General features: G+C 37.2%; 1 protein-coding gene across 1 annotated transcript; it reads right to left on the minus strand.

Annotated features, from left to right (window-relative positions):
• Positions 1-7350: 7350 nt before the first annotated feature.
• Positions 7351-26855, minus strand: TERB2 (telomere repeat binding bouquet formation protein 2). Its single transcript, XM_045901908.2, has 7 exons — positions 26792-26855; positions 26596-26677; positions 25749-25888; positions 23471-23532; positions 20651-20736; positions 14773-14861; positions 7351-8559 (listed from the first exon to the last, which is right to left on the minus strand). The coding sequence occupies exons 1-7, from the start codon at positions 26853-26855 to the stop codon at positions 8417-8419; spliced, it is 666 nt and encodes a 221-aa protein (XP_045757864.2). The 3' UTR covers positions 7351-8416.
• Positions 26856-26970: the final 115 nt, after the last annotated feature.

Consider the following 26970-nt stretch of genomic DNA (forward strand, 5'->3'; position numbering starts at 1 on the left):
ACTGGGCCTGGGTCCTGATTCAGTATCAGAATCCACTTCCCTCAGGTGTTTTCCAAATTTTCTAGGCTCTCCAAACCTGAGGAACGGCCTTTAGAACAGTGGTGTCCAATAGAAGTATAATGCAAGCCCTATATCTAATTGAAACTTGTGCAGTAGTCATGTGATAAAAGTAAAAAGACATGGGTGAAATTAATTTTAATAATATATTTTATTTAACCGAGTATATCCAAAATATTATTTTTAACATGCAAGCAATGTAAAAACTATTTTTTTGTCCTGTCTTCAAAATCCAGTGCATTTTTTACACATACGTACATCTCGATTCAGACTGGCCACATTTTGTTTTTTAAGATTTTATTTATTTATTTGTTTGTTTATTTATGAGAGAGAGAGCATGCACGTGCACACGAGCAGGGGTGGGGGTGTGGGCAGAGGGAGAGGAGAGAGAGAATCCCAAGCAGACGCCACACTGAGCACAGAGTCTAATGTGGGGCTCGATCCCACGACCCTGAGATCGTGACCTGAGCTGCCTGAGAGGAAATCAAGAGTCGGATGCTTAACTGACTGAGCCACCCAGGCACGCCCAGACTAGCCACATTCTAAGTGCTCTATAGCTCCATCTGGCTGGTGGGTACATATTAGACAGCACAGGTCTAAGGAACTTGACTTGCTTCCTCCTTCCCACTCTACCTCCCACTCCGGTCAGATGCAGGAATTTGAGGGGTGGGCCAGAAGTTCAGAGGCCTTGTTGTCATGCCAATGCTGAGTCCACTAGAAAAAACAAAGTTGCTCTTCTTCTGAAACATCCTCATCTATTCCAATATGCCTCTTCTTTCCTCTTCTGAAATCAAGGGCTAGTGCTCTCAGAGAATGTGGTCCATGTTATAGCATTTTATTTCATTTTGCCTTACGCTCAGTTGTTATGTTTCAGATTCCCCAACTGGATTACAAAGGCCTCAAGGACATTTGTCCTACTCCTAGTCATCTCTTTTTGCAGCAAGTTTAAGCACCTAGTCATCAGTACATGTTTGTTGAATAAATGAATGAATCCTTACAGGACTGATAAACATGTATTATGGAAGCCTTTGTTTTATCTGACACCCCCTAGGTCCATACAGCCTGATTCCTCATTAACAGTGAAGCCAATCAGGGCACTGTTGATCCCAGCCTGGAAACTGGGGGAAATACTTGCCTTTGTCTTCCAGGGTCTCATGCTCATGAACTCAGTTCAGCAAATAGTTCCTGAACAACTCCCGTGCCCAAGGCATTGTGCTGGGTACTACTGGAGCTGCACAGATGAGTAAGAAATATCCTTGCCCTCCAGTCCCTAACTAGTACGGGGCCTTTGATAGGTATACACAAATAATTATAATTTTAGGTTGAGTAAACTCAGTGCTGTAAGTAGAATAAAGAGGCCTGGTAGGAGAGGGGCAAGAAGAGGGACTCGCAAAAGAGGCTCTGTTCAGACTCATCCTTGAGATGATGCTTGAGGTTAAGACAGGATTTGGACAAGTGGGAATGGAAGGAGGAAACAAACAGCTTTTAAAAATCTGACAAATGAGGAAGAAACACAATACAGAGGAGGTGTGGTGAAGAGACTCATTAGGACAAGGAAATGAAACAGACTCCAAAGATGAGAGGTGGGTGGAAGAAATCCCAACAGGGTGGCGGAGGAGCAAATCCCATGGGAGGGGTGAGGATTCCAGAGCTGGTAGGCACCTTGTTGAAGAAGACAATGCCAGGAAGAAGGGCTTGCCAAGTGAAGCTGGGAATTCCAAAAGGAAGTGAGATAGGTCTGTGTGACACACTCATGTGGCAGAGGCCGGGACTGGAGGAATGAAGAGCCCTCTGATCAAGGAAAGTAGACTCTCCTGAAGAATGTTAAACAACCAGGTTGGAGCAGAGCCCCAGAGGGACAGGGAAAGGACAAGAAGAGATCAGATAAGCTGGAAAGAACTTTATGTGACACAGGAGATGTGGGCAATATTCTGTCTAGTCAGGACTGCATGCCCTGGAGATCACAGGAGCGGTCAGCACAGGAAATCAGACACCAGCCTGGGAAATCAGCCCCCAGTGCGGGGTTGGAAGGAGAGAGGAGACAGCAATTGACTAGGTTGTTGTGTAAATTACAGGTCGCCAAAACCTTTCCCAATCACGGGGGTCAGGATTCATGCCTGGAGGTGTGTAGGTCGTTCTGTACACATACAAAAGTTGCACCAACAGCAGCAGGGCAAATTCCAAGACTGGCTTTGGGGCAGGTGTACAAAAGGAAAACAGAGAGAATCTGATTTAAGGAGAAGACTAATTTACTTTCCATTTTTTAAATTTCAGATGCATCTGTTGCCTCTAAGCACTTTTATTTCAGAAAAAAGACAGACCAGACCATGCTCTACCTTTCAGAGCATGCATACAAGGGTGCCTGAAGAACACATGTTTTTGTACTCAGTGACACACACCCAAAGCTGTAAAGGAGACTAATAATGGCTAGTATACATTGAGCATGTGGCAACTGTAGGCCATGTGCATTATCTCATTTAATCTCCACAACATTACTATGACAGGGGCGCCTGCGTGGTGCAGTGAATTAGGCGTCTGACTCTTGGTTTCTGCTCATGTTGTGATCTGGGAGTCGGGGTGGGTCGTGAGATTGAGCCCTATGTCGGGCTCTGCACTTAGCAGAGTCCACTTAGGATTCTCTCTTCCTCTCCCTCTGCCCCTCCCCGCCCACCCCCTATCTCTCATATAAATAAATAAATCTTAAAAAAAAAATCAATATTACCTATGACATTATGTTACTATCTTCATTTCTCAGATAGGGAAACAGTTTACATGACTTGCTAAGATCATAATGCTAGTAACTTGTGCGGCTGTAGGAAGCTTTTTATATTATAAATTCATTGTTTTCTATAGTTATAGGGCTATTCAGATTTCCTTTTTTTGTATGTTTTAGTAAGATATATTTCCTAGGAATTTAGACAGTTCATTTAAATCTTCAAACTTATTGGCATGAATCTGGTCAAAAACCTTAATTTTTTAGTAATTTAGGATCTGAGGGGTGCCTGGGTGGTTTGGTCGGTTATGCGTCTGCCTTCGGCTCAGGTCATGATCCCAGGGTATACCAACCCTCCCCCCTCTCCCCACATTGGGCTCCCTCCTCAGCGGGGAGCCTGCTTTTCCCTCTGCCTGCTGCTCCCCCTGCTTATGCTCTCTCTCTGTCTCTCACAAGTGAATAAATAAAATCTTTTAAAAAAAAGTCTTAGAAGAAAACATAGCCTAAATTTTCATGATCTGGGGTTAGGCAAAGACTTCTTAGATACAAAACCAAAAGAAAAATATAAAAACTGGACTTCGTCAAAATTAAAAACTTTGCACTGCAAACAATGCCATCAAGGCAGTGAAAGACAACCCATAGAATGGGAGAAGATATTTATAAATCATATATATGATAAGGGACTTATATCTAGAATATATTTTAAAACTATTATAACTCAATAATAAAAAGACAACCCAAACTAAAAATGGGCAACGTACTTGCATAGATGTTGATTTGCAAATTCAGGAGCTTTGCAGGTGAAATCTGTAACTGGTCCCATACAAAGAGGGCAAGGAAATGCTGAAGAAATAGGCAGACCACTCCAGATTGGTAGGTGAGAGTTTAATTAGTAAGGGCACTTACATACAAGACTTGTCTTGGTCAGTTGCAAGATGAGTAGATATCTGCACCCACCCACCAGAATCTTAAAAATTTATATAGAGGCTTTAACTGAGTTCAGTATATATATCGACCAGGTGGTCTTAACACCATATTGCTCTCAAGTCTGCGTCCTTGAAAATGGCTGTCACTGTGGGAAACAGTGGGCAGAACACACATTTCAGGGACATGGGAAGGGATGAAGAGCCTCCACTTGCCCGGGTCCAGGTTGTGGGTCAATCAGTGGTCACATCCTCTCGATGACCTCCTCTGACAATTAGACATTCCTCCAAAGAAGATATAAAAATAGCCAATAAGCATGTGAAAAAATGTTCAACATCATTAGCCATAAGGGAAATGCAAATCAAAACCACAATGAGATACAACTTCACACCCACTAGGATGGGTATATTAAAAAAAAAAAAACATAATTACAAGTGTTGGTGAGGATGTGGACAAATTGGAACCCTCATATATTGCTGGTGGATAAATGGTGCAGCCACTTTGGAAAGCAGTTTGGCAGTCTTCAAAATGTTGAACATAGTTACCATGCGATCCAGCAAGTCCATTTTTATATACCAAAGAGAAACAGAAACAGACATTCACACAAAAACTTGTACAGGAAATGTTCATAGCACCATTATTCACAATAGCCAAAAAGTACAAACAACTTAAGTGTCCATCAATTGATGAATAAATAAAATGTAGTATCATCCAAACAATGGAATATTACTTGGCAATAAAAAGAAATGAAGTACTGGGCGCCTGGGTGGCTCAGTTGGTTAAGCAACTGCCTTCGGCTCAGGTCATGATCTTGGAGTCCCAGGATCGAGTCCCGCATCAGGCTCCCTGCTCAGCGGGGAGTCTGCTTCTCCCTCTGCCCTCCCCTCTCTTGTGCTCTCTCTCTCTCATTCTCTCCCTCAAATAAATAAAATCTTAAAAAAAAAAAACCTATAAAAAAAAAAGAAATAAAGTACTGATACATGATACAACATGGATGAGCTCTGAATATGTTATGCTAAGTGAAAGAAGCCTGTCACCAAAGAGCATGTTATATGATTCCACACATATAAAATGTACAGAATGGGCAAATCTATGGAGACAGAAAGTAGATGAGTAGTTGTCTAGGGCTGGGAGTGGGGGTGAGGGGGCATGGGCAGTGACTACTAGTGGGTAAGGGGTTTCTTTTTGGGGTGGTAAAAATGTTCTAAATCAGATTGTGGTGGTAGTTGCACAATTATGTTGTGGATACTAAAAACCATTGAATTATACCTATTAAATGGGTGAATTGTATGGTATGTGATTATATCTTAATAAAGCTGTTAAAAAGAAAAAACATGGCTATTCCATTAAATTGATGCAATATGATTTAAGGTGGGCACCTGGGTGGCTCAGACAGTAATGTGTCTGCCTTCAGCTCAGGTCATGATCCCAGGGTCCTGGGATTGAGCATCTCGTTGGGCTCCCTTCTCAGCAAGGAGTCTGCTTCTTCCTCTCCGTCTGCCCCTCCCCTTGCTTGTGCTCTCTCTTGAACTCTCTCATGAATAAATAAAATCTTTTATAAATAAATAAACATGATTTAAGGTGCCATTCTATTCATTATTAAACAGATTATTTTTAGTTTTTCACATTGCTTAGTGTAACCAAATACTCCATTTGAAAGAACAGTTTTTTTACTAAAACTACTATAAATCATTATAATAGATATGTGATGTCCCTAAGGTCACCTACATATTTTCAACATCACAAATCTGTCAATACTTTACAGGTGTAAAGAATTAGTATCTTCCACACAGTTCTCTCCCATACAATAAGGTCAGTGGCCTGTCCTTAAGCCTCACTTAAGATTACTTTAGCAGTAAGAGACATGAAAATATAGTGCCTTAAAAAAAACAGAAGTTTATTTCACTGTCACATAAAAGTCTAGAGGTAGGCAATCCAGGGCTGAGATGGCAGATATCTCTCCAGTGACCACAGGATCCCAGGCTCCTGCTATAGGCCCCAGGCTCAGTCTACTGCTCTGTCAACCATAGGGTCTAGTTCTTGCTATTATGGTTCAAATGATAGCTATTACATCCAAGCAACAAGATGGAAGAAACAGAAAGAATAGCAGTGGAAGGAAAGGGGACAAAGTGTATGTGCCAAAGGTCTTTAAGAAAAGTTCCCAGATGCCCTTTCTGCTCTGCAATGATTGACCAAAACTTTGGGACATAGCCATACTTAACTTCAAGTGAGACTGAGAATATGGTCTTTATCCCAGGTAGCATGTGTCCAGGTAGAAATTAGGGGTTCTATCATCATGAAAGAAAGGGAAACACACATTCAGAAAAAAACTAGCAGACTTTGCCAATAATTCATAACTTATCTAATGTCACAAAACCCTACCAAAAGCTAGAGAAAAGTAATCTGGTCACAAAGGATGAAAGAAATAAGATGAACTAAGAACTATACACTAAATTAAGCAGTATGAGGAATGACTATGCCTAATAGTGAAAAGCATCAGAGGAGATATGTTTGCAAAAGGGTAGAGAAATAACCAAAAGTTCTAAAGTGGGGAGAGCATTTTTATAAGATGGGAGCCAGAGGCAATATCCGTCAGACATACTAGGCAAATAAAAAGAAGTTGCTTAAATGAGCAATAAGTAAAATCATACTTTCTTTCACTTCCCATTAAGATCATCAATTTTTAACAGAACACTTTATCTTTGCCTATTTTATTTGTTCATATGTTTCTAATGCCTGAAAGGCTTACGTTATCAACTGATTTTTCTGCTTCTGGTAGTATTTCAAGGATATGCATTGCACCTGGCCTTTTCTATACTCCTAAAGATATAATTACCTTTGTTTGGAAATCACTGTGGTTGTAGTTTTTTATTTACTATATTAACACGATCAGAAAAATACTTGAACATTTCCAAGAAATCCCAATGTACACAACTTAATGTAAATTTACTTAATCCTTTTAATAATTAATTTAAGATCCACAGACAGACTTGGTTTCTATGTAAGAAACAATTTTCTTTTTTTTTTTTTAAGATTTTATTTATTTATTTGAGAGAGAGAGAATAAGAGACAGAGAGCACGAGAGGGAAGAGGGTCAGAGGGAGAAGCAGACACCCTGCTGAGCAGGGAGCCCGATGCGGGACTCGATCCCGGGACTCCAGGATCATGACCTGAGCCGAAGGCAGTCGCTTAACCAACTGAGCCACCCAGGCGCCCCTATGTAAGAAAAATTTAATGTGACTGAGATAAAGTGTTCAGGAGAGATAATATTTAATACGTTTCAGGAAAAGGTCATTAACATTTAGTTTAGTTTTTTTTTTTTTTTTATAGTTTACAAGTTCAGAAGAGTTTAATCACAAATACAAATATAAATATGGGAAAGTTACCATAAGGGGAAAATAGAGCTTTCAAATGATGATGCTGAGATTACTGTAATAATGTTGTATTATGAAATTTGAGTCATGGGAGAAAGGCCAGGGCCCAAATATACCCAAATGATCCAAACACTTTTATTTATTTATTTTTTAAAGATTTTATTTATTTGACAGAGAGAGAGATAGCGAGAGCAGGAACACAAGCAGGGGGAGTGGGAGAATGAGAAGCAGGCTTCCCGTGGAGCAGGGAGCCCGATGCAGGGCTCAATCCCAGGAGCCTGGGATCATGACCTGAGCCGAAGGCAGACACTTAACGACTGAGCCACCCAGGCACCCCCGATCCAAACACTTTTAAAAAGTGCATTTTCTTTAGATAATTCTACAGTTGGTTGCACTTCCTAGGAGAAAGTACAGTTTTTAAAAATGATAGCTTCACAAAAAATATATCATGTATATAAAGTAATAAATCCACCAGATTCTGTATAGCATGACCATATGAATAAAGATAAGTTGCCGTCTTGAAATCATTATTTAAAAAATAAGCCAAGCATGTTGGCTGGTTTCTGGTCCCCTTTGCAGATCTGCTGTCAATTATATCTGAAACAGGCTACAGGATATAGCATGTGAGACAGTGGGGAGAAACTGACTTGGAAAATCAAGACAGTCATGTTCTAGTCCTTATTTGGCCCCCAGTTAGTCAACCTAGGCAAAACAGCCTTTGAAGACCTTCACTTCCTCATTGTTCTCTAAGGTTCTTTCCAGCACTGTAATTCTAAGTTGACTTGAAGGCTCATTTTGGATGAAATAGCATTGTTTACATTAAATCACTTCCGGTACATGTTATCAGGAACTATCCACACATGAAGTCTGAATCATTAAAATGTTTTACTCCATATTTTTCAAGCCAGAAACAGTAATTTAGAACTCAACAATAACATTCTATTTTTTAAAATCAAAATAAGATGACCAGAATCATTAAACTTAGTATTCACAGCATTGAACCTAGAAAAACATGTATAATTAATAGAATGTTAAAGCCAAAAGAGCATATGACAGAGAGAGAGAGCCTGAGACTTCTTATGAAGTGTGTCAATGACAATTACTCCAAAACAACTGTGTACTCAGGATCTGTGGACATAACATTGCAAGCTGGGGGGAAAAATCCAGCCCAAATGTCAAATCATGGAGCCAGAATGATTCTGAATTTCCTAAAGACACACTCTGAGAAAGAAACAGAATTCTCCCCCATTTCCCCATCCCCCTGTCCCAAAGGGGAGAATGTAAAATTATGCACATCTTTGGTAATATTTTAGAAAAAATGAACACCTAGATATAAAGACAATTAAACTTAACATTTTCTCTTCAATTTGTTTTTTATAGCAGACATGTTAATTTCATTTTGAACATGGTATGCCAAATATCCTGAGCTTCCAGGAATAAAGTCATGTAGCTCCCCAAGGAATTTCTTCATGGCATCAATTGATATATAACCTACAAAATACAAAATATATATATATTTGAAATCCTATCATACTGTTTTTCAGTATCTTTGATTTATTAGAGTTACGATTTCTTTTTTTTTTATTTAAGATTTTATTTATCTATTTGACAGAGAGAGACACAGCGAGAGAAGGAACACAAGCAGGGGGAGTGGGAGAGGGAGAAGCAGGCTTCTCGCAGAGCAGGGAGCCCGATGCAGGGCTCGATCCCAGGACTCTGGGATCATGACCTGAGGTGAAGGCAGACACTTAATGACTGAGCCATCCAGGCACCCCTAAAGTTACGATTTCTAAAGAATGTTTTTAGAAAGAAGTAAAAAGAAGAAATAATGCCAGGGAGAAGATTCTCCATGAAACTTGATAATTACCAGGGAATACCCTCCTTCCCAACTCCCCACTCCCTGCAACCTTCTACCTCTTATTTTTTTATTTATTTATTTTTAAAGATTTTATTTATTTATTTTAGAGAGAGAGAGTGTACAAGCAGGGGAGGAGCAGAGGGAGAGGGAGACAGTCTCCATCAGACTCCACGCTGAGCGCAGAGCCTGACTCGGGGCTCGATCCCAGGACCTGAGATCATGACCTGAGCTAAAACCAAGAATTGGACACTTAACCAACTGAATCACCCAGGAGCCCCTTCCAGCTCCTTTTAAAACACAAATATTTGATTATCCACTTTGACTACTGAGAGTGTAATGTCCAGGTTGGGGGTAAAACATATGGTACCTAGACCAAAATAACTGGGAAGTGTGTCTGGCTTAGAGTATAATCATTTAGAACTATCTATCCAAGTAGCTACTGTAACAGCACAAACAGCTCATCTTCACTAGTAGGGCAGGGAACACTTTCCTGCACTGCTAACACTGAGATAACATTCTTTAATAAGAAATTAAGGGAAGGGGGGCCTGGGTGGCTCAGTTGGTTAAGCATCTGCCTTCGGCTCAGGTCATGATCCCAGGGTCCTGGGATCTAGTCCCATATCAGGCTCCCCGCTCACCAGGGGGTGGGGGTGGGGTCTGCTTCTCCCTCTCCCTCTGGCCCTCAACCCCCACCCCTCCATGCTCTCTTTCAAATAAATAAATAAAATCTTTTAAAAAAATAAATTAAGGAAAATCAGTATTACTGCTTAGTCAACAAAGGTTATGAGTGTGATTAATTTTGATATCATTAATAATCTGAAATTGATATGAGTATCAAAAAAAACCCACCTAGAATGTGGAGAGCTTAAGGACTCAATACTTTAGGGCAACCCATTCGGAGCCCCTCTCACTCTAGAGGGCTTTTGTTTCCTTTCCTTTCTGTTCTCACCTTCACTTAATAAACTTTCACTTCACTTCAAAAAAAAAAGAAAAAGGACTCAAGGATTTAAGCGATATTACCTTGATAGCTACTGCTTATTTGAGTGATTATATTTTATGTGTAATATGTTTGTAGTTTATATTAAAACTGACACCTAATTTAATAGTCAGTACTGTATGAGAAAAATTCTGGTAGAGCTCAAAGATGATTGATTTTAGAACACCACCACCATCAACATGTGGTACATATGCATATAGTTTGATTGCTTCTAATAATATATGATAAATTGACAGTTAATAAATTAACTATGAATTCACTAACATAAAACTGATTAGTGTCTTTAAAGATATTTTAATCATAATCATTTACTTTAGAAAATCTCTTGAAGCACTATACTCCATATGGTTCATGATCTTTGCCTAATGACTAGGTTTCTATGTAAAATAAACTAGTACAGAAAAATATTAACACTTAGTTAATTGCACATATACACTGTGTGAAGTTGCTAAAGATACGTGTGAGGATAGGAATTTTAAAAATAATTATTACATTAATAAAAATATTCCTATAAGAAGTATAGGACATTTATGCATCAGAAATGGATTATTCTAGCAGTTTTGAAGTAGTTAGGACTTTAGGCTGAAGTTGATTGACACTCAATTTAAACTAGCTTATAAGATTTTATTTATTTATTTGACAGAGAGAGACACAGCGAGAGAGGGAACACAAGCAGAGGGAGTGGGAGAGGGAGAAGCAGGCTTCCCACTGAGCAGGGAGCCCGATGCGGGGCTCGATCCCAGGACTCTGGGATCATGACCTGAGCCGAAGGCAGATGCTTAACGACTGAGCCATCCAGGCACCCTCAATTTAAACTAGCTTAAACGACAGGGGAGTCTACTAAAAAGATTGCTATATCAACCAAACTGTGAGGAAGGCAGACATTTCTGTGTGGGCCTCAGAAGTAACCAGAGCTCATGGCTGTCTCTCACTGGTATCCAGTTTTCCCTGCATGTTAATTTCAATTTTTCTCTCTTGAGGCAAGTTGGCTTTCTTTACATGGTAGGAAACATGGAACTACATGGCTCCCAACTTTTAGATCTTAAGAGCTATGGTCACCCAAATGAGAATGATTTGACTGGCTGCGTTCCATGTATAAAAATCTAGAGAAAGAGCTGTAACTGGCTCAACTCAAATCAGGTATTCATTCCCAAGGCAATAGTTAGGGGTGAGGAGCTCATGTTTTAGAAAATGACTGTTTCTATGTAAATCAGATGTACTGAGGGGAAGAAAAGAGAGTTCCTAGGAAAGGTATTCTATATGTGTCTGTGGTAGCCAGCCTCCCAGATGGCCCTAAATGATCCCTATCTCTTGGTATTCACAAATTTGTGTAGTCTCTAGAAGGAGACTCTGTACTTGGGTTGGTCTATATGACCAACAACACATGGCAGAAGTGATTGTATGCCACTTCTAAGAGTAGAATATAAAAAAAGACAGTGGCTTCTGTCTTGGGTATGCTCTTTTTCCCTCCTGCATTTCTCACTCTGAGGAAAGCAAGCTGCCATGTTGTGAAGAGCCTTATGGAGAGGCCCACTTGAGGAGGACTTTGGCCTTTGGCCAAAAATCAGCAAGGACCCAAGGCTTGCCATAACCACATGAGTGAGCTTTGAAATGGATTTTCCAATCTCATTTGTGCCTTGGAGTAACTGCAGCCTAGCTGGCAACTTGACTGCAACCTTATGAGAGACTTTGAGACAGAAGTATCTAATTAAGATGCTCCTGGATTCCTGGCCCTCAGAAACTATCAAGTAATAAATGTTGGCTTTAAGCTGCTAACTTTTAGAGCAATTTGCCAAACAGTGATAGGTAACTAATACAGTATCCATTATAGGTTCCCAAACTTTTAGTTATCAGAACTTTTTGGTTTGAAAATTTTTACCTGCAAGATATTTACAATTATTAATTTTTTAAAAGATTTTATCTATGAGAGAGAGAGAGAGCACGAACATAAGCAAGGGGAGGCAGAGGGAGAAGCAGACTCCCCACCGAGCAGGGAGCCCAATGTGGGACTCGATCTCAGGACCCTGGGATCATGACCTGAACTGAAGGCAGCCGCTTAACCAACTGAGCCACCCAGGTGCCCCTATAATTATTAATTTTTAAAAATTAGTCACCCATATAGCTACCAGTCAGAACTTCTTATCATGGGTGATAACTAGTGATATCAGACTAAAATAATTTAATTCCAGCCAAAAGCAAAAAATAAACAAAAACAGACCCAGAAAACCCCTTGATATTTTATGGGACATTTATGGGACATTTGGCACTATCTGAAGATATTTTTGGTAGTCACAACTTGGGGCCACGGGTTCTAGGGCATAGTTCCAACTTGTATTTTCTGCAAACTAAAATCTAATTAGTTCTATTTTAAGAGACTTAACATTCATTGAACTGAACCCAACCCATTTTGAGGAAGAGACAGTCAAGTTACAGTCACAAAAATTGCTACCACTGCCTAAATTAGAACTGTCACTCACTATATTCCAACAAGAAGTTATTCTTTCCTGTACCAGCAGATGGGCATGATAAAAAAAAAAAAAGGAAGTACTTGTCATTTCACATCAAAATTAAAGCCAAAGAATCATCTCTAAAGATTGAAACTTTCTTCCAAGAAAGTGCCATTTAAAATTTTTAAAAATTTTAATATAGGGGCAGCACCTGGCTGGCTCAGTCAGAAGAGCATATGACTCTTGATCTCAGGGTCGTGAGTTGGAGCCCAATGTTGGGTGTGGAGGTTACTTAAAATAAACAAACAAACTTAAAAAAATAAAATAAAATTTTAGTGTAGAAATATAAGGAAAGAAAATAATCAAATAAAAAGATCAGAAAATTTTACTATGGTTCTATCAATAAAATTAACAAAAGATGATCACAGGTTGAAATCTTTAAAAATTCTGACTAATGATTATTTTTGTAGTTCTTCTTTAGTTTGCTTTTTTTTTTTTTTTTTTTTTTTTTGCGAGAGAGAGAATGAGAGAGAGCACGAGAGGGAGGAGGGTCAGAGGAAGAAGCAGACTCCCCGCCGAGCAGGGAGCCCGATGTGGGACTCGATCCCGGGACTCCAGGATCATGACCTGAGCCGAAGGCAGTCGCTTAACCAACTGAGCCACCCAGGTGCCCCTTTAGTTTGCTTTTAATACAACACTGTCATGTCTTTTGAATAGTCAGGCAGCAATGAAACCGGCATTGTTACATGTCCAAATCTAAGCATTTGTCTTTATTGTATGGCTGATTTTAATATTTATCATTGATTTTTAAAATATGTTATCAAACACTTGGTAAGTCCAAATGAACATGAGACATTTAGAATCTGGTGATAGAGTTGCCTGAAACAAAATCAATACCAGTAATATGCCACAACCATGGTTTAAGGGGTACCTACATTTTATCTGAATGTTTAGGCCTAAGGATAAATGAGGGTAGCAGTTGCTGCTCCCGATATTAGAACAACTACTTCTACTTAGTTCATTGTCCTTTGCAGCCCACAATTGCTCCTAAGAACCCCAGAACTGACTTCTCTGTCAAAGCTGGGTAACAGTTTTCTTTGATGTCTCCAAGTCTCAGCCTCAAACGACACATTAAAAGTTCTTTTTTTTTTTTAAGATTTTATTTATTTGTCAGAGAGAGAGAGAGCACAAGCAGGGGGAGCAGCAGGCAGAGGGAGAAGCAGGCTCCCCGCTGAGCAAGGAGACTGATGCTGGACTCCATCCCAAGACCCTGGGATCATGACCTGAGTCGAAGGCAGACGCTTAACAACTGAGCCACCCAGGTGTCCCTAAAAGTTCTTTTAAAGTGCTTTTCTAAAGGCTATTAACAGAAGAAAAAAAATAATGAAACAAATGGCTAGACCAAAAGGTAAGAAGGAATAGTACTATGAGAGAAGACATCTAGGAATTTGTGGACTAGTTCCAAGAGTCTGATAAAGAGAATGTGATAAATATACAAATGAGTTTTAAAATGGAATTTCAAAAACCTATACTTTTTAAGTTGCTGTGTTTTAAACACAATTTTTAAAAAAACCTCTATTTTTAAAATGATCCATGACCCGGGTGCCTGGGTGGCTCAGTCGTTAAGCGTCTGCCTTTGGCTCAGTTCATGATCCCAGGCTCCTGGGATGGAGCCCCGTGTCGGGTTCCCTGCTCAGCAGGAAGCCTGCTTCTCCCTCTCCCACACCCCCTGCTTGTGTTCCTTCTCTCACTTTGTCTCTCTCTGTCAAATAAATAAATAAAATCTTTAAAAAAGAAATGATCAATGACCCTAACTAAATACTACTCAGATCAAAGTATCTAAACATCGACCTCACTCACCACTATCCCAATCCCAATGGCCACTTCCACCTGATTCCCTTGGTTCCACCCTCTCATGTCAGCCTTAGAAAGCTGTCTTTCTTTATGTCAGGCACTAGAAAACACAAACACGGAGTCCGTGGACACCTGTGAACCTCTTTAAATTATATGTAAAGATGGTGTGTTATGTTTGTGTGTGTTTGTATGCTAGGGAGAAGGGTCTATGTTTCATCAGATTCTCAAAGGAAACTATGATTAGAGTTGTCCATATAATTTATCTTCCAAGCTGGGACACCTGAGAGTAAAAAACTGATGCCAGGACAACAGACATAAACTGGGACTATTTTGTGTAAACAGGGATGTGTATTCACGCTACCAATAGATGAGCGTTTTAACAAAATATGGGACCTATCTCTGGGTCAATTCTGCAGATTTATTTAGTGCATTGTTGTACATTTGTTGTAATGCATGTTGTACATGTATTTAATGCTTTATTATACAAAATATTCTTTTGTTTCTTTCCTACTTGGGTTTTCTCTAAATTTTATTTTATTTTAAATTACCTGTTACCATGTTGTTCACTGGATAATTCTGAAGAGGGAAGTACATCTGCTTTTCTGTAACTGGAGTCGTTATAAAATGCTTTTCTGTGCTATAAAATGAAACATACAGAAAGTCACATTTATATTTGTGTTTTCCTGAGAAATTATTCCAGGCAATATATATAGTAATCTATTTGCTCTACAGCAGACTTCAATCTTTTCAATCTTATTGGGTGAAAATGTTATGTGTGGACTTCTTTTGTGCTTCTAAGTAATACAAGTTCCCATACAGATATTTTCGGTTTTCTTGGCCACTTCAAAAAACGTATTTTTTGTGTATGTAGGGGCATAAGTCTTTTTCTCAATATTATTAAAAGCAAAATAATTCAGTAATACTTTACAATTAGATAAAATATATATACATATGTAATCTTATGCCAAGGAAAGTATAGTGGGCTCTATTTTAAATAATCACAGCATTTTTTGTTATTCAGTGTTTAAATAATTGGAACTCTGTTAACTAGTACTTCAATGCTTTAAATAAAAAATGAAATCTGGGAAAATCATGAGGTACACTAAGATTCTGAAGTGACTTCTGAGTTAAAAAGAGAAAACGTTAAAGTATTCTGAGTGTGGTTGTGTAGTATAATTAATTATATTCTAACTTTTAAGAGCTTAGTAGTTTTCAACTAAAATATTCTGTTTTCCAACTGTGCCAAGTAACAATGTTTACTGTATTTAGACTACATATAACCAATAGATAATACAATTATATGAAAATAAAAACCTCAATAATTAAAAGTAGTGGTCATCCTTAATTTATTTTCCTTAAAAAATCTAAAATTACACTTAGTGTTAGAAAAGCTTTCTTTTCTTTTTTTTTTTTTTTAAAGATTTTATTTATTTATTTGACAGAGAGACACAGCGAGAGAGGGAACACAAGCAGGGGGAGTGGGAGAGGGAGAAGCAAGCTTCCCACGGAGCAGGGAGCCCAATGTGGGGCTCGATCCCAGGGCCCTGGGATCATGACCTGAGCCGAAGGCAGATGCTCAATGACTGAGCCACCCAGGCGCCACCTAGAAAAGCTTTATTTTCAATTTGTTTAAAAATTAGATTTCATCTGAACTCTTCTAAAAGAAACTATAGCTCAGTTAGGATAAGATCCTTTAAATAAAGTAAAATAGTGTTCCCAGAAGAGTTAGGGACTCTAAAAGGATAACCATTGTTATTATTTACTATGGCTTTAAGATTTCTGGCTAAGCAATGAGGTGGGGGAGGGTAGAGAAAGAAATGGAAGAGATATTTAGTCTTTTTACTAGAAGCAATCTTTCATATGAACAAATGATATGATTATGCATCCTGAAAAGCATAAGATTTATATGAAGAAAATGTGAAAATGTTCCTTAAGGGCCACAAAAGAAAATTTGAACAAGTGGGAAAAAACACCATTTTCTCAGATAGAAAGATTCAATATCAGAGGTAGTCTCCCTAAGTTAATCTATACATTTTTTGTAATGTCATCAGAAATAACAACAGTAATTTTTAAAACATATATGAACAAGGTGTATCTAAAATTCAGATAGAAAAATAAACCAGAAAGAATAGCAAGAGTAAAGAGGAAAAATTAGCACTAGATATCAAATCGTATTATAAATAACTAAAACAGAGTGGTGCTGTTGCATGACAAATGAATGGAATATAAAAATATAAAATGCAGAAATAGACCCAAATACTTACAGGGATCTAACCTCTGATAAAGGTGGCATTTTAAGACAGGGTGTGTGGGGGGAGATAAATTATTTTACCAATAGCCACAGATAGTTAGCTATCTGGAGGAAAAAAAAAGAAAGTGGATCCCCACCTCACATCTTACACCAAGATATATTCCAAATGTGTCACAGATTTAAACTGAAAAATAAAGAAATCATTAAGAAGAAACCATAGCAAAAAATAATAATGATAATAATCTTAAGAGTAGGAAGACTTCCCTAAGTACAACACAAAACCTGAAAGCCATTAAAGAAAATGTTAATAATCACAAATGTATACAGTAAAACATATTTGCATGACAAAACCCAACATTTTTTAAAGTCAAAAGACAATAGGCTAAGAATTGTAACTTATTTCATAATGAAGTAATTCTCCTAAAACGTAAAGGGTTCTTATCAAAAAATAAAAGCAATACTCAATCAATAGAAAAATGTGTAAAGGATATGAACAAACAGTTCACAGAAAAGGAGATATAAGTGGTTCTCAAATATCTGAAGACACTCAACCTCATTCATCATAATAGCAATTCAAACAAAACTAGACTGAGATACCACTTTATACCTATCAGATTAGCAAAGACCAAAATACATGATAGTACTCTGTGTTGGAGAAGGTATAGGGTTAATAAGATGACTGACTATCCCAGTTTACCCTAGATTGAGGGATTTCTCAGGACACGGGGCTTTTCAGTGTTAAAATCAGGACAGTTCTAAGCAAACCTGGATGTTTGATTACCCTAGCTGGAAAAGGCACTTTTGTAACAGTTTTTGTTGTTTTTTTTTTAATTGGAAAAGGCACTTTTATACACAACCAGTAGGAGCATAAATTGGTTTAACCTGGATGGAGGGCAATTTTAAGACCTATCAAGGAGACAAATCTACATTCCTTTTGACCTCGTAAGAATTACCCTACAGATATTCACACACACAAAATGACATTACATAATCATTCACTGAAGCACTGTTTTTAATAGCAAATTAGAAATTACCTAAAAATCCATTAAAATAAGCAACTAGTTAAATAAATTATGATAAATCCACATAGTAGAACACTATACAAAGCAAAAATGAAAAAGCTCTTTATGTAATAACATGAAATGATCTCCAAGGTAAATTACTGAGTGAAAAAAGGCAAGGGACTGAACAGGGCTTACAGTCTATTACTATTTGTAAGAAAAAGGAGAAATGAAAATACTTACATGAATTTGTTAGTATATGCACATATAAGAAATTATAATATTGGTTACTTCTGGGAGGGAAACTGGCTCACTAGGGACCAGTATTTTCATAGTATCCCCTTTTGTATAAGTTGGATTTTGATAATTAAAATGTGAAAATGGAAAAATAATATGTAGGCATGAAGAACTAAGGAAAAGATTTTTAAAAGGAGAGTAATGAGTTTGGGACTTGCCTTGTCAGGTATTAAAATACATAAATGAAGTTATATAACTTAAAAGAATATTGTATTGATATAGAAATAGATCCACAGATTAATGGAATAAAACAAATAGTTTAAAAATAGATCTCTATATACTAAAAAAAATATGACAAAGGGAAATTACACATCAGTTGGAAATAGATTTATTATTAAAAAAAAGTGGGAACTTATTTGCAAAACAAAATCAATTTAGATCTTTATCTATTACCGTACACCAAAATAAATATCTGCCGAATTTAAAATTGATTTGATCTCTGAATGGGAAAGAACTTTTCTGATCATGAAAGCAACTAAAGAAATTATAAAGGAAAAGTGATCAATTTAATGATGCAGAAATTTAAAATTCGTATCTCTAAAAAAGTATAAACCAGACAACAAACTGAGGATATAATGTGACAAACTGGCAAAAGGATAATAAAGCTATTACATAAAGATGCCAGACAAGTTGATAAGAAAAACAATAAGGCCCCCAATAAAAAAGGGAGAAAGGATAAAAACAAACCACAGAGAAGAAATATAAAATGCTAATAAATTCAAAAAGGTTCAAAGCCATTAGTAATCAAGAAAAATGCACATGAAAACAAGATGTATTTGTATAAAACTAGAAAGAGATGGTAGTTATCTCTAAACGGTGGGGTTGCTTATAATTTAAATTTTCTTTATTTTCTATTTTGACCAATTACATGCATTATGTTCATAATAGAATAATTAAATTCATGCAATTTTCAGAAGATTTGGGGAACATATTGAGAAGTGGAAACAGCATAGTGATTAAGAGTTTGGATTCTGGATCAGCTAGACTTAGCTTCAAATTCAGCTTCACTATATGAGTAATGTTGAATGACATTTAGCTCTCTAACCTGTTTCCTCAACTGTGAGATGGGGCTAATATTTATCTATCTTACAAGGTTATGAGAATCAAATTAACTGATAAGCTCACAAGTGTCTTATATTTAGCAAGTGTTTTTAATAACTGGTTCATCACTTACTATTCAGTATCACTAGTAGAATGCCAAAGAAACAAATGCTTTCTGAGTAAGGGCAAAGTATATTTTATCTATGTTCACACTGCACCCTCTGGTGGTTCCATAAAGAAAAGGCTCTAGGTTAGATACCTATCTAAGGTATCTATTCATATCCTTTGTCCATTGTTATTGTTATTGGATTGGACATATTTTCCCCAAATTTGGAAGCCCCCTTTGTATCTTAAACTAGTTTTTGTCAGATGTTTTTTCATGTGTATATTTTTCTTTTGACTTAGTTTATGGTGTTTTTATTGCCAGGTACAAATTTAAAATATTTTTGGTAGTCACACTTAACCAATCTTTTCCTTGATGGCCTCCATGTTTTGCAGGGCAACAATTTCTTAAAGAACTTATGTATCTGATATCTATACTAGTCAAGTTAATCACTGGGAGTTATTTCTTATTTTCTATTTCCCAGCCTTCTTTTACAAGGTCATTAGGATAATTATTCTTTCCTCTATTAATCCCTTAAGAATATCTTCATGGTCTTACCTCTTCTTATTTTTCTTCCTTTTTTTTAACCAGTTTTTTATCTCAAAAAACCATAACAAGTAAGTTCAAAGGAGTGCTATACATAGAGATCCTAAGACTTAAAATATGGATTCTCAAACTTAAGTGGTAGAATGTCTAGAAGTCACAGGACCATGAAACAATAGTTTACTAAACTTAATTAAATGCACAGCTTTGTGTAAATTAGATAACAACTAACTTCAAATTATAACAAACCAAATAGTAGGTACAAAAGATATAAGAAAAAAACTATAGAAGAAAAAACTTAAAATTGAAAAAACTATAAAGTAAACCCATTAACTTTTATATTGAAGAGAAACAGCTACTATTTGGTCATTTTTATTTCAGCAGACCTTTGAATAGCCAGTACTCCTTATGAGTATTTGAAAACCATGGAACTGGAAAACATGGAATTAGGACTAGATAATAAGCCTGAAACAAAAGGGGTCTCTCTTAGATTGGCTCTCACACAATGGTAAGTCCATGATTGTCTGTCTTTTTAAATTTAATTTCTTAAAGTAACCACATTACAAACAATTTGGAAAGGAGAGGGGGAAATCATTCAGAACTTCCAATCCTAATAAAATTACTGCTAATATTTCATATATCTTCTTATTTAAAAATTAATGTAACAGTAATCACAATATACATAAATTCTTGTTTCTTTTTTTTTTTTTTTTTAAGATTTTATTTATTTCTTTGACAGAGAGAGACACAGCGAGAGAGGGAACACAAGCAGGGGGAGCAGGAGAGGGAGAAGCAGGCTTCCTGCGAAGCAGGGAGCCTGACACGGGGCTCGATCCCAGGACCCTGGGATCATGACCTGAGCCGAAGGCAGGCGCCTAACGACTGAGCCACCCAGGTGCCCCTAAATTCTTGTTTCTTTTGTGCAAGGAAAGTCTAGTATAGTCGTTGGCTCTGGAATTAGACTGACCCAGTTCAAATCCAACTTCCTCCCACTTAATAATAAAAGTTTGTATGACTTCGGGCAAATTAATCTATCTAATCCTAGATCTCTTTTGCTGTAAAATGGCCATGTGATAATGATAATACCAATGGTGTAAGAAGACCGTGAAAATTAAGTGAGATAAACACAGTAAGTGCTCAAAGATGCCTACATTGAATTGAATTATCAATGCAGTGTATGAATTCAATACCTTTTGGATAATTCTTTTTCCTGATCTGTTGCTGGTTCATTGCTTTCCCTAAGGGCCTTTATTTCATTTGGTGTTACTTCATCATGCTGTGGATAGCAAAAGAAATCACATTTTTGAAAATCAGCACATAAATGATCCAATCAAAAGTTTTTTTAAAAAGTAAAAAAGTAAATTGGCAATATATATCAAGAGTCATAAAAATATTTATACACTTAGATCCATTCAATCTAGTTCAGTGTCAAAAACAAAATTTTGCACACACACACAATTATACTATTTGTTTTTAGGGCTATGTAATGAAAACAATGTATTTTTAAAATATCAGCTGTGGTTGTATTAGATTGTAAAATTTTGACTAATTTTATTCTTTTCAATTTTTGAAATTTTCCCTGGCCATATTAATTTTTAGTTTTTAAAAGATAAGGAAACAAAAAATTTAAATTTAACTAAACTTTCTTAAAATCCTTGACTTGAAAATTCCTAGGCTTCCTGTGAGTTACAAATCAAAAACATGAAGTAAGTTGAACAAATTACATTTCCCCTTCAAAATGAAAATGAAGTATTTAGCTATGGAGTTATGAAAGAACTAAATATATATTAAGCTTTTCAAAAAGATTATTTGACAGTGACTCAGATACTGATACCTGTCACATAGTATAATTACTTAATATGCCAGTAGGAAATTTCTATGTTTAGATCACAAATCCACTCCAAACAATACTAATGTTTCCCAAATTACTTACCAGATTTACCCTTGTTGCCATTCAATGAAGTACTTTCTACTTATATATTCTATGGTTACATTATTATAATTGGCTAATATCAATCAATATTTTGAAAGAACTAACAAAATCATTTATCATAAAAACATAATTTCTAGAATCAATCATCACTACAGGCATATTCCACTAATTTTTCTATGAAAAAATTCTATTTTTCTATGAAAAAATATTGGATTGGGTAGGAGCTGAAAAAATTTGGTTCCATTTTGCTATTGTCTAGCATGTGAACTAAAACAGGTTTTTACCTTCTCTTTACCTCGGTTCTCTCATTTCTAAATCTGAATGATTAAATTAATGGGCTTTAGGAGCTTTTTAGCTCTAAAGTTCTGCATACTCAGTAATTATTGTCAAATAACAACCATTTGATCACCACTCACATCCCTGAAAACACTATGACTGCCAAGGATTAGATATTTTGGTCCTTAGAACCAACATAGCCAAAGATACTAAAATAACTATGATTTTCAGATGATCACAACTTGGGAAGAAAAAACAAATTAATGAAAGAATACAAAATGCTTAAGCTAATTGTTTGGCTTCAGACATATAAAGATTTTTCTACCTAAGTGTTTATTTTGGAAATTTTCAAACTCTGAAATGTTAGCGAAAGTACAGTAAGTACTATACACCTTTCACCTAGATTCATAACATGTTAACATTTTTATCACTCTGCATGCCTTCTCTCATTTTTTATTTTTTGCTGGACCATTTGAAAAGGTTTGCAGATATTATGACATTTTACTCTTTAATCTTTAGCTTGCATTTTCTTTCAAAAGCATTCTTTTGTCTTTATAATACCACCATCACAATTAAGAAATTTAACATTAATTCAATATCACCTAATAGTCCATATTTAAATTTTCCCAATTGTTCTCAAAATGTCTTTTTAACTTTTTATTTAAAAAATATCCAGAATCCAATCAAGGTTTATACATCACATTTGGTTGTTACGTCTTCTGATCTAGAACAGTATTCCTGTTTTTGTTTTGTTTTGTTTTGTTTTTTTATGACATTGTTTTAAAGAGTCTAAGCCAGATAGTTGTTTTGTGATGTCTCACATTCTGAAATTGTCTGAGTGTTAATTAGGTTAAGCATTTTGAACAAGAATACTCACTGTATAGATTGTATGCTTTTTATTATATCACATCAAGCTGAACATAAGGAGAGGTTATTCCAATTTTGGTGATGCTAAATTCGACCAGTTGGTTAAGGTGGTGTCTACCAGATCTCTCTACTGTGAAGGCACATCACTTACCTTTGTAACCACTAAGTAATCTGTGGGGTGATAATTTGAGAACATGGTTTTAACATTCATTAATGACCCTGCCTAAATCAATTATTTTATTGGGGGTGGTAGTTACTATTTTATAAGGGAAATTTTCCTTATCCCACCTTTCCTTTCCTTCCTTCCAGTCCTCCTTCTTGCCTTCCTTTCTTTCCTCTTCTCACCTCCTTTCCTTCCTTCCCTCTGTTCTTTTTGTCTTTCTTTATGCTTTTGGAGTATCACTATTGAGTCTCCAATTTAATGTAAATTTAATGTACTATAATTCATTACTGCCATTCTTCTTGATGCTCAAATTATCCTAAATTTGGCTACTGCATGAAGATTTTGAAGTAAGTCAAAAGCACTGACAAATTTGAAGCAGAATAGCAAAAGCTATAAAACAGTCAATTTTCAGTATTGAACACATTTATTGAGGCGTATTATTCAAAACATTTAACAAATGACACAACATGGGAATTAGTAAATCAGAATCTATGCTGGCAGTAAAAAACTGGTAAATACTGTATCTAATTAATGATAGAAGCAAATTTTCAAGCTTTTTACATGAATAATTTTATTCATATGAAAATATCTCAGTGTACTAGTGTGAAAACAATATCAGACAAGATAATGTTCAATAAAAGCATGCCCTTTAAATTCCATAACCTGGATCACTGGTGTTAACATGTCATAAGTAAACATTTCTCAGATTACATTGCTTTCAAAATTTTTTGAAACTGTAGATTTTAACCAAGTACTTTAATTTACTCTTACCTTCTCTATCAGAAAATGTTGGTCTTGTTCCCAAATAAAACTACCAAGTTTTCTTCTTATTTCTGTGGTAAGAAAAGCAAATTCAATACTCTTTTTTAAGTAATTTTGTAGAATCTTCTGAAGTTTACTTGAAGTCTGAATTTTCCAGGCCAGCATTATTCCACTTACCTCAAACTCACCTAAGATACTTGTTTAAAATGCAGATTCTCATTGAATCAGAAGATTGAGGAGGAGCTCAGGAATTTGCATTTCTAACAACCTCCCCAGATGATTCCAAAGCATTATGAGAATCATTGTTGTAAATTTTTTCTGCTGGAATTTATGACTTCATTAGATATCTTTGTCTTTAGGCCAACCATTAATAAAGAAGACAATTGTCCAGTTAAAATAAAAGGTATAAAATTCCTTAATTTGTAGAGTAGAGGTCCTCAAGTATTCAATAATTTGGTAAAAGAAGAGTGAAAGAGAAACAGGTCTAGTGGGCATAGTAGAATAGGAGTTCTAACGATGCTCAGCATGTCAAAGGACTATGTCATCATCCTTAATGATCTCAAAAGCTTCCACAGTAGCCCACTTGAGGACAAAAAGGTAACATTCCTCTAGACCTATGTTGTCCAATATAGTAGCCACTGGACTAGCTATATATGGGCACCATATTGAAATGTGGTTGGTCCAAAGTGAGATGTGCTGTGAGTGTAAAATAAACACTGGACTTCAAAGATTTAGCATCAAAAAAAGAATGTAAATATCTCAATAATTTTTATATTGGTTATATATTGAAATGATAATATTTTGAATATATTAGGTTAAATAAGATATATTCTTAAAATTAATTTCACCTAGGGGCACCTGAGTGGCTCAGTTGGTTAAGCGTTTGACTCTTGATTTCGGCTCAGGTCATGATATCAGGGTCATGAGATCAAGTGGGGAGTCTACTTGAGATTCTTTCCCTTTCCCTCCGTCCCTCCCCTTGCTTGGGCTCTCTCTCTCTCAAAATAAATAAATCTTTAAAAAATTAATTTTACCTATTTTTATACATCAATTTCTTATTTATACTAGAAAATTTAAAATTAGTATGTGGTTCACATTTGCATCTCACACTTCTAGACAATACTGGTGTAGGTGGATAATAATGTATGCTTTTTATTCTTAAAAAAGAGCATGTTTTCATTTAAAACATCTTTTTAAATTTTACTTACTACTATTATTTTTTTAAAGATTTATTTATTTATTTTAGAGAGAGAGAGAGCATGTATGTGGTGTGTGTGTGGGGGGGGGTGTGGAGCAGAGGGAGAGTCTTAAACATACTCTGCACTGAATGTGGAGCCCCCAGCGCAGGGCTTGATCTCACAACCCTGAGATCATGACCTGAGCTGAAACCAAGAGTCTGACACTTAACTGAATCACTCAGGCGCCCCATCATTTATTTTAGAGAGAGAGCACACGCGCACATATGCGCAAGAGAGATGGGGGGGGTCTTTAAGCAGGCTCCAGGCCCAGCACAGAGGCTGACGTGGGTCTTGATCTCACAACCCTGAGATCATGACCTGAGCCAAAATCAAAAGAGTAGGATGCTTAACCAACTGAGCCACCCAGGCGCCCCAGTGTATAAAGAATAATACAAGGGGCGCCTGGGTGGCTCAGTTGGTTAAGCTTCTGCCTTCAGCTCAGGTCATGATCCTGGAGTCCTGGGATCAAGCCCCGAGTTGGGTTCACTGCTCACTGGGGAGCCTGCTTCTCCCTCTCCCTCTGCTGCTTCCCCTGTCTGTGCTCGCTCTCTCTCTGTCAAATAAATAAAATCTTTAAAAAAAAACAAACAAACAAACATACGGGTTCATTATTATAACGAATCTTAAAATTTCATTATAATGAAGAGATTCAAAACTAGCATTTATTAAATGTTCACATGTCAGACTACTTAATATATTATCTCATTTTATCCTCAAAACAACTTGTTAAAGTTCACAAAACTAGTAAATGTTGGATCCTAGCCAGTGAGCACTGTGAGGGCAAGATCTGCTTTTTGTCTTATTCACCACTGAATCCTCAGCACCTGGGTTGAAACCTGACCCACAGGAGTTTAATGAATGTGTGAATGAGCAATAAACAAACAAAGCTGGAATATACACCCAAGCCAATCTGATCCCAAGTCCATGATTTTCCACTTATATTAAATGATACAAAACACAAAAATCTCTTATTGAGAACAAAGATCAGTCAAGTTGGGAGACCTAGCTGGATTTGGCTAACAGAGATTGGATAAATTATCTTTACCAACCTTTTTGCAAGCACGCAGGAGGAAGAATGAAATGACCTAAAGCCACCGAGTTTTTCATTTCAGCATTGGCTACTGCAGAGAGATAGTAGGCGTGAAAAACTGTAGCATTATCTTCTATGTAATCAAGGCTCTGATATATTCTAGGAGAAAGAAAGGAAATATTTTAGGTTATAAAATAAACAAGAATGTATTCAACCTTTCAAAAGAAAGAATAGGTGAGCAGAAGTAGGGATAATTATCTACAGGCAATCAAGATACTGGGGAATAAGGGAGTGGGGAGGGGGCAGCCAGGGTGGTGATTAGACCTCTGCTTTGTAATCATAATATGAAGGGGGATCGCAGGTGGGCGGATTGGAGGCAGAGTAACCTCTGAAAGCTACTATAGTCCCACCAAGAACATTTACAGGGGTACACGGTTCATGTACAGTGGTGTTTGGCCACCGACTGATTAATGGGGGTGGGGTTGTTATTCACAAGAAACTACTAGGGTTTTAAGTTTGAGAACACAGGACCTGGTGCAGGTGTGAAGGGGCAATCAGGAGATTTGGTAGGAACATACTGAATGTGATAGGCCTTCAAGGCACCACGTAGAGTTGTGGGAGAGACAGCTAGAAACAGAAGACTGGAACTCAGGGAAGACTCGTGGACCAAGTAGGAGGCCAAGTCATTGTGGCAGAAAGGAGAAGAGAAAGGTGGTGTTTATCCCTCCCCGCTTCCCATCTAGGACCGAAAACTTGCTCCTTTCCAGTCTGTTCCTATCGTCAATATTTCTTAGTGACTGTGACTTCCATCTTCAGCTCCTGGCTCATTATGACCCAGGAGGCACTGCCAGGTGGCCTTCAGGTACCTCAGCGTGTCTGGGTGGGAGGCATCACAGCTGAACAAGAAATCGGCGGCCCTTGGGTCACTGATCGAGCCCCCTTCGGCCACTGCGGAGGCAAGAGCACAGGGTGAGCCTATCACGTACCCCGGTGCCAAAGCACCACAGAGAAGAGAGACGCTCTGCCCACCACCTCACCCGCGCCTTCCACCCAGCTGCCTACCCCAGAACTGCCTCAGTTCTCGGCCGACGCTGCCGCAGAACCAACCCCGCTGTCCTTGAAACATGGCGATCGGCGTGCGCGCGAGGGTGTGGGGGAGGAGGGCCTAACGGGGGTCGCTGATTGGGCTGAGGTGCGAAGCCCAGCTCGATGATTGGTTCTCAGAGTAATGGGCGGGAAAA

The sequence above is a fragment of the Mirounga angustirostris genome, unplaced genomic scaffold (assembly GCF_029215605.1).
Source record: "Mirounga angustirostris isolate CCGP_5_RB_7025 unplaced genomic scaffold, mMirAng1.0.hap1 SCAF_9, whole genome shotgun sequence".
In the NCBI taxonomy this organism is placed as follows: domain Eukaryota; kingdom Metazoa; phylum Chordata; class Mammalia; order Carnivora; family Phocidae; genus Mirounga; species Mirounga angustirostris.

What these genes read in the sequence shown, in the direction of transcription:
- TERB2 (XM_045901908.2), bottom strand. Translation starts at nt 26,855, where the DNA reads ATGTTTCAAGGACAGCGGGGTTGGTTCTGCGGCAGCGTCGGCCGAGAA. An exon ending in AACATTTTCTGATAGAGAAG is followed by an intron (nt 20,737 to 23,470) that starts GTAAGAGTAAAT and finishes TGCTATCCACAG; the next exon opens with CATGATGAAGTAACACCAAA. An exon ending in AGTGAACAACATGGTAACAG is followed by an intron (nt 8,560 to 14,772) that starts GTAATTTAAAAT and finishes TGTATTTTGTAG; the next exon opens with GTTATATATCAATTGATGCC.